This window comes from Zingiber officinale, chromosome 8B (assembly GCF_018446385.1).
Source record: "Zingiber officinale cultivar Zhangliang chromosome 8B, Zo_v1.1, whole genome shotgun sequence".
In the NCBI taxonomy this organism is placed as follows: Eukaryota; Viridiplantae; Streptophyta; class Magnoliopsida; order Zingiberales; family Zingiberaceae; genus Zingiber; species Zingiber officinale.
In genome coordinates, this window is record NC_056001.1 from 11,358,133 (window position 1) to 11,366,375 (window position 8,243).

The following is an 8,243-nucleotide window of genomic DNA, read 5'->3' on the forward strand; positions in this document are numbered from 1 at the left end:
TCATTACGAAAGAGAAATCATGTGCTGGCAAAAAAATATATGTTATTAAAGGACGTGGTTAAGATTTAATAGAATAATCATATATATAATGCTATAAAATATCTGAAATGAAAAAGATTCTTATGTTTAAATGGTACTTTTTTGCTAATTTCATATATTCGCATCCGTCTTTTGTTTAATTTTAAAAATGTTGAAGAGGTTTTCGAAAATGAAGAAATTACGGGGGCAAAATGAATGTTTTCGAAGGCCAATTCATCTATTTCGGTCTCAGGCCCATGATCCACGGGCTGCGCAATCGTTGGTTGATTCGGGGAGGAAGACGAGAGAGAATCGTTGGCGCAAAGATATTATGGATGTGGATTCGTATCCGAGCCACCGTTGCGATTGCAACCTCAAATTTTTGTTCTCTGTAGAAGTGTGGGAGGGGGAGAAGGCGAGGAGGCGGCTTGATGGAGCTTGGCCTCGGAGTTGGTTTCTTTGGGGTCAGATTGCCTGAGCTAAGCAACAGTTCGCCAATTGCTCTTCTTCCAAGAGGACGCTATTCCTTATTTCACCAGCCCCGGCTTGTTTTCAAGAGATCTCTTTCAGTATCAGTTTCACGAAGTTCCCTTCCAGGTACCATTTCCTTTGTTTTTCTATTAATTCCCATTTCTCAAGAGCGAGAGCGGAAGGGTTTCATATAACTCTTTGGTTCTTGTTCATCAGAAATTGAGAGATAAAAGTGAACAAACTCCTGGTTATACTTCCTTTTTGTTGAATTCCTGATTCCACCTTCTTTTGTTCTTCAATAACCTTATTTGATTCAAATTCAAAAAAAATGTTGATTGCTGCTATTCTGAATCAAAAGGAATAACTCCCTCGCATATATATTTTTTTTAATAATGCATTATAAATTTAGCAATAAAATCATTGGAAATTATGTGGAAAAATGATGGCATCCCACAGAAGGTGGACTTTACGGAGAAGATGTAATGCGGATTTTTCTCAAGGACAGACAGTTGAATGGGGACTTCATATCTAAAGTTTCTGATATGCTATGGTTATGGAGGAAGGAAAATTCAGAATTTTCTGAGGTTGAAGCTAACACCTTGCAAGAAGATAATCCGAATAATGGTCAGGTGAGCCATCTTCTTTAGTTTCCAACTACTTCTGAATTGCATTTATTTCCTTGACTGCTTCACTTGGTCTGGTGAGATGTTTCTAAATGTTTTAGTAGCTTTATCATTCTTTATCTTCACTTAGGTGATGGATACTAATAGTGATAGTGGGTTTCTCAAGCTTACAAGTGCCAGAGATTGGATTTCTGGTCGAAATTCTGCACCAGTTAACAAGAAAGCAGTAGCAAAGGTTTGATCAATCAAGTTGCACTATATGTTAATCTAAGCTATGGGAAAATTGTTTGGGCCTCTTAGAGTAATGCAGGTTTTATAATTTCCGTTGAATAGTGCTGAACTTGATAAATCATACTACAGAATTGGCAGAATGAAAGCGAGACAAGGAAGAAACTCAACCTACTCAAATATGAAGTGGTAGGTGCGAGATACCTTGTACTATTGATCGCGTTTTCTTTAGTCAATATACTTGACTAGCATTTTATTGTAAGTTTTTTATGCATCAAATTTATTACAAGGGTTTAACAATTATTATATGTTTTATGGTCATGATGCAATTTATTGTCTAGTCAATTCCAATAGTTGAACTCAGCTTGTTGTTGTTGTTTTTGTATGACTATAATGCAAGTATGCGATTTGTGCGACATCTAAAATTTCCAATTTTTACTCTCATAATTTTGGGCCTTGACCAGCTTAAACGAGAACTGCTGTTTCTGACCATTGGGATTGGAGTTGCTTGCAGTGGATATTGTTTGGTCATCCTCTCTTTACAGGTATGTTCTTCTATAAGCTGATTTAGACACAAACAAAAGTCACATTGTTTGTATCTAGGGTAACATATTAATGTATCTAATGATGAGATGCTGATGTGATAATTATAAGGCGTGTTAGTTTATTGCTGTTCTAGATGAATGAAATACGTGCAAAATTGTTTTGTTTGATGTTCTTGAAAATAAGGGGATCATATACATGTGGAGTGTTTGTTGTTGCTTACTGCACAATATAGTTTCAACAGTTGGCATTTTATGCAGATTGATTATATTGTACTTTGGTTGACCACTGGCTAATAATTTCTTTCTACCTCTTTAAATTTTTGCATTTTATTCTCTGTTCCAGAATGTAGCTGATCCCTATTGGGATAACACAATTTGATGATCATGAGACTGGTCCAGAAAGTAGCTTCTGAGTTGCAGTTGTCTATTTGTTCGATGGTTTAACCTTGGTTAGGTCTTATAAGTTTAGTAATTCTATCTTCTCAATGTGCAGGCATCTCTCAGTTATGCTTTTGGAGTCCTTCTCAGGTTAGTTGTGTAGTCTCCCAATAGATTGGTCTTATTGATGGTCTCTCTGTGATCCTTTTTGGTAGATTTACAACTTTACACATCCACTATTTTTTTCTCTCTCGATAGTAGGAAAAACTGACTTGTAAAACCTTAGGCAAATTACGCAAACAATTTATAAGAATTGCTATACTAATCAAGTAACATGTTAAATATCTTTATTCATCAATATCTTTTGTGTTTTGTAGTTGCATACTTGGATGGATAATCTGTGTTAATTTTATCCTTCTTTGTAGAACAGTTGTTTGTACCTCCAGCTTTTGTATCACCATACTGACAATGTGTCGAAGGAATCTGTTCCTGAAATATTTTTGCAGAAGAAAATAAAGAAGTAAGCTTTTCAGATATGCTTTTGAGATTGTTAATTTCCATTACTTTTTCTGAAGTTCTTTTGAAAAGTTTAATGGCTTGTACCTCAGAATTGGAATAAGAAGTGAGGACATCAAGAATGTGTTTGAGAAAACAATAGGTGGAATCGCCATATCGCTTTCTTCACCCAGGCTTGTGATTCCTGCTGCAATATATGGATTATGGGTCCTCTCGCAACATTTTGCCAATGATTATTTTGATTTTCAGGTACTACTTGAGAAGTTGCTTAACTTGATATTAGAATATAATTTGGATGTCTGCTTTCATTTTTCCTTTTGACCTCTTGCATGGATGAAAATAGGCACATTCAAGAAGCATAATGTGGCTATCATTTTTTCACTATCTTACTAAGGGTATATCACTAGTAAGTTAACTGATTTAAAATATCTGGGTATTATTAGTAATATATATTTTGTCATTTAAAAGATTTCTTTGGCTTCTTAACAAGTGGAATATTTTCCTCTTGATTTCTACTGAAGTAAATTTTAATATTATTCATTTCCTTTTTTTCCTTTTGTACAAGTAAACACACAGTCCTACCATTTCATTGTCTTCGATACATAGCATGCATGGTATTGATGCTAACTGTCAAGATAATTAAACCAGACGTTACACTGAACAGTTGTGTCACAGCTTTTTGAAGTTCTGATCCACTTTCGATATGAGCCCAGCTATATAGATGTTAAGAACCTTAATCTTTCACACTGTGGTAGAATGCAGAAACTTGATGAGCACAGTGCCATTATATTCATTGACTGAACTAATGATCCCATTATCCGCCAACAAAGTTTTCTTCATTATATATAGCTTGATGAATCTAATGAATCTATGTTATCTTTTCTTGGACATTTTTTTTTTCCAGTTGGATCTATCCTTTCCAAACATTTTTATATGCACTAGCAAGGTCCATCTGTTTATGCTTTCATTCATGTTTTTGCAAGTGATTATTGATCATTGTAACAAACTTGTAATTCTTTGACTTTATAAAGTATTTGCACATTTTGGTTTCAAGCGCTATCTTACAAGGTGATTCCTGGTTTGCATAACAAACTTATTTTTTTATTTTTTACTTTTGTTGTTTATTATTTTAATTAATAATTAAGAGGCAACCGGACCCACTAGATTAGACAAAGCTTTTGCACTATTTCTGTGCTGCTTCCTTGAGAAGATGCATACTAAAGACCCATTAGGGATCAATCCCAAAACCTATCAGACTTGCACGAGTTTGTTTGTTCAGTTCTCTTCTGTGGATGCACAGCTAGTTCCAGGGATGTTTGGTTTTTTGGCTTATAAAGCTGCAGCTTTAGTCCAAGTATACAGAGATAACGAAGACCTACTCTTGATATTTCCAGACGACGACACTAATAGTAGCTGAGATGGTACGACCACACTCAACAACATTTCTTATTTTGTAGTTGCTTTTCAGTTTATTGAGCGTATGCTGTACAGTGCATATTGCAGCACTCGGAAGTGTTCATTTGTTCTACAGTTGCCCTCATGAGTTTCTGGCAGATCTCAGTGAGCAGAACCTTCAATAGAAACATTTTTCAGATGCCAACAACTCTTCTCAAAGTAAGCAAAGAAAGCAGGTGATGCACATCCATGTTTGTCGATATGTTGTTGAAGAGCTTAAAATAGCAAATTTGCTTGTCTTTCTTGTGTTTCAATTGTCTGTTTACTTGGAGGAAAACTGCTTCCCCACAATGCCTTTGATAAATATTTCTGTCGTCGTCGTGTTTATCAATCTGTAGTGTTTTTTTTTGTCTTCGAAATGTGTGATGATCGATGAGTATGATATGGTTGATACATAGAATGCATTGTGTGCTTTGCCACCCTTGTTAGCCCACAAAACTAACATGAAGATTGTTTTCATGAGTAAAATCTTTGTCCTTTATTTTTTCAAAATAGTTGTTGATGAAACGAGTGTCTATCTTTAACCATCCTCTCAAGCAACTGAAAGCCATCTTTATTAATGGCGTGCTCGCAAAAACCTTCGAGATTTTCGACGCTTGTATTATAATTTGCAAATTATTCCAGCAATAAAAATAAGAAAGAAAAGAAAAGAAAATCAACCGCTCTCGATCAAATAGAAACCTCCGAACCGTGGGCACCCCTCGCCTGCCTACCCCAGCTCTCATCCCCTCCCCCGCCACCGTCCCACCACCGCTTTGGCGCCTCCTCACCCGCCTGGGCCCCCTGTCCCTCCGCCACCTTTCCAACTCCTCCAACTGGCTCTCCCAGTCCTCGAACCCCCGCTCTCCTCCCCCTCACCCCTCCGCCCACGGCGGCTGCCCAGCCGCCCGCCGTCTGGAGCATTGAGCGGTCATAGTCCCGGCAGAATTCCGGGTCGGAGAGCACCTTGTAGGCTTACCGCGCCTGCATGAACCTCTCCACGACGTAGCTTCGCTCCCTGTCGGCGCCGCAACACTCATCTGGGTACCGCCGCCGCGCCTGCCGCCGGTACGCCGCCTTGATCTCCTCGGGCCTAGCCATCTTCGCCACCGACAACAGCTCATAAACGGTGGCCCCGGTGGACACCCTCAATCGTTGCGACCTCGGAAAGGAATCCAAACGAGGGGGTGCAATAATAATGGAACAAGGTCTCTGTTTGTAAGACAATCTAGTGAGGAAAAGTAGTTCGAATTGAAATTACAAATTAAATCATACTTATCTTTTGAATTAACTGATATAAGCTAATAATTTCATGCTACCAAGTAGGGAAGGAACTTATCTACTTGAGATAGTTGAGTTGGTTGGAAAATTGGGTTGTCTTGTATAGTTGTATGAGAGTACATACTCCCGAGTGCAGAGTCCGAGTACAAATTCTAGACTTCCGAGTACAAACTCTCGATTCCCGAATGCAGACACTCGAGTGTAGACTTCCGAGTCTGAGTGCCAAGTCCAAATGTCACACCTCGAAGGTATATTTATTCGACGAAATAGATGGTACCTCTTGTGACAAAGGTAAATACAACATAATACATAACCACATAGCTAGTACAAGCACAACCACGTAATCTATTTAGTTTTATCTTTGAGTGGATTTCGTATATCTTTACATTTAATAGTTGATTATTATTATCTTGCGTGGTTGTACTTGTACCAACTATGCGGTCATGCATCATGTTGTATCTACTTTTGTCACAAGGGGGTATCGTCTGTTTCATCAGACAAGTATACTTCCGGTATACGAAGTTCAGTAAATGCACATTTTGGCTATCATCAGTTGGATTTCTCGGATATATTATTTTTAGTAGAGGTATATCAGAGGATCTTTAGAAAATAGAGGTTGTTACTAGCTGAGAGCAGCCGAAGACAGTACAAGAAGTTTGTAGCTTCCTGGGTTTGGCTGGTTATCATCAAAGATTTGTAGAGGGTTTTTCAGCATTGCTATGTCGTTGACTCAACGGACCAGGAAATGAATGAAATTTACTCGGACAGAGACTTGCAAGGCGAATTTTCAAGAGTTTAAACAAAGACTGATAACTACATTCGTCTTAGTGCTTCCCTCTATTGAAGATGGATTCGTGCTCTACACAGATACATTATTACAGGGGTTAGATGCAGTTCTGATACAACACGAGCAGGTAGTATCATATATTTTTCGTTAGCTAAAGGATCACAAGAAGAATTATCTTGTTTATGATTTGGAGTTAGCAACTATCATCTTTGTTCTAAAAATATGGAGGTATTATTTGTATGAAATCACTTTTGAGATTTTCACATATCACAAAAGCCTTAAGTATCTATTTACTCTGAAGGAGTTGAACCTTAGACAAAGAAGATAGATGGAATTTTTGAAAGATTATAACTGCACCATCAACTATTATCCAGGGAAAGCCAATATAGTAACAGATGCTTTGAGCAGAAAATCTTGAGAGGTTGGAGCTAGTCATCGAGTAGCAGTTATAGAATTGGTGCAAGGGTTCACAGAGATGGGGCTGGTAGAACAGGGACAGACAAAGCGGGGGATTTTAGTATCTGTGGTTGCTCAGTCACCCATAGTTGAGCGAATTAAGAAAGCCCAAGCTAGTAATCAACATCTTTGGTATCTATGTAGCAGAGTAGTCTTAGAAAAGCGAACAAAATTTTCATGTGATGAGAACGAAATCCTATATTTTCAGGGAAGATTGTGTTAGTACAGTTGACACTACTAATTGAACTTTGGTTTTGATGAACGATAAATAGTTAAAGTTAGATTTTGTGGAATCTGATACTTTTACCTAGTGTGCATGTTAGATATGACACTTAAATAATAATAAAATAATAAATTTTAATTAAGGGATACTTTATAGAATTTTTTGGATTTTTTTTTTTTAAATTGGGACTTAAACAGAGTTCGTATGACATATTTTAGGGATTGAACTTATTAGGCTTAGGGAAAGTTTGTTTGAAATATCAATTAAGTTAGGAGTTGATTGATTTAATTAACCTAAAGTTAGAATTAATTAGCCTAAGTATTGATATAAAAGCCTAAGTTTATTTCTCCTAACAACTTCACCATGCCCTAGCCTCTCACGTTGCCTCTCTCCCATCCCCTCTTCGTTGCTCACTACCGTGTAGTCGTCATCGCCTTCACGTTCCTAAAGTTGCATGCTATCGTCGGCTATCAAGGGTGCGGTCGATCACTCCCCGTCACCGCCGCCCTTTCCCCTTACTATTGACCTCTATTTTCGCACACAGCGACCCACTGACGCATGCGAGCTCTGCACATCGTAGTGGCTTCCACCGTCGAAACATCGTCGTTGCTGATTTGGGCCGCAGACTGAGTTCCATCCATCGAGAGCCGCTTGATTGGATGAGGAAGTGACTACCTTCCTCCCTCACCCTTGGCCTGCGAATAGGGGCCATCGGTTCCCTGTTTTCCCACAACAAGCTTCTGTTGCAGCAGCTACCGCTGTGAGTGGTCATAGAATCTAGCATCCCACCGATCTCCGACCTTACCCCATGGCATCACCACTCATGAGCCACCTTCTTGCTTACTTTCGCCACTTGAGGAGGAGTCGTGTGACGTCACTAGAGAACAAGAAACATGGGTAACAATTGATTATTATAGAATAATCCTATTATTTCATCATGTTTAGTAGTTGATTCAATGGATTAAATGATGAGTTAATTATTGATATTGGGTGGTGTATGGGTGACGTGTGGTTGAATCATTAGGATGAGTGATCCAGTATTAATCGGATTGAGGATTATTGGATGAATTAGTTGATACGATTAATGAAGCTTGGATTTGATTAATCTAAGGGATAATTAATTTAGTTGTGAATTAATGTGATATGTTTGAATTACATATTGGTTTGATTAAATACTAGATAGTTTAATAAATCATTTATTTAGAGAATTATTAATGTGGATTAATTAAAGAGTAATTGATTGATAGATTAATGGATGGACAATTAATCAGTTGGTTAAAGAT

At 37.9% G+C, this 8,243-nt stretch overlaps 1 protein-coding gene across 4 annotated transcripts; it reads left to right on the forward strand.

Moving 5' to 3' along the window:
• The first annotated feature begins 304 nt into the window (after positions 1–304).
• Positions 305–4,653, forward strand: LOC122015715. 4 transcript variants are annotated; one of them, XM_042572734.1, is made up of 10 exons: positions 305–615; positions 946–1,118; positions 1,243–1,347; positions 1,473–1,529; positions 1,805–1,885; positions 2,379–2,413; positions 2,694–2,783; positions 2,872–3,028; positions 4,059–4,200; positions 4,283–4,653. In XM_042572734.1, exons 1-9 carry the CDS (start codon positions 450–452, stop codon positions 4,194–4,196), a joined length of 1,002 nt encoding a protein of 333 aa, XP_042428668.1. In that variant the 5' UTR covers positions 305–449; the 3' UTR covers positions 4,197–4,200; positions 4,283–4,653. The 4 variants fall into 4 exon arrangements, with proteins under 4 accessions (XP_042428668.1, XP_042428667.1, XP_042428670.1 ...); XM_042572733.1 differs by having other exon boundaries at positions 306–615; positions 4,271–4,653; XM_042572736.1 differs by having other exon boundaries at positions 307–615; positions 4,080–4,200.
• The last annotated feature ends 3,590 nt before the right edge of the window (positions 4,654–8,243 follow it).

Excerpts from the sequence above, each read along its gene's own strand:
- LOC122015715 (XM_042572734.1), top strand. The coding sequence starts at position 450 with ATGGAGCTTGGCCTCGGAGTTGGTTTCTTTGGGGTCAGATTGCCTGAG. Across the intron at positions 1,348-1,472 it reads ACAAGAAAGCAGTAGCAAAG|AATTGGCAGAATGAAAGCGA; the intron begins GTTTGATCAATC and ends ATCATACTACAG. Across the intron at positions 2,414-2,693 it reads GCTTTTGGAGTCCTTCTCAG|TTGTTTGTACCTCCAGCTTT; the intron begins GTTAGTTGTGTA and ends TTTGTAGAACAG.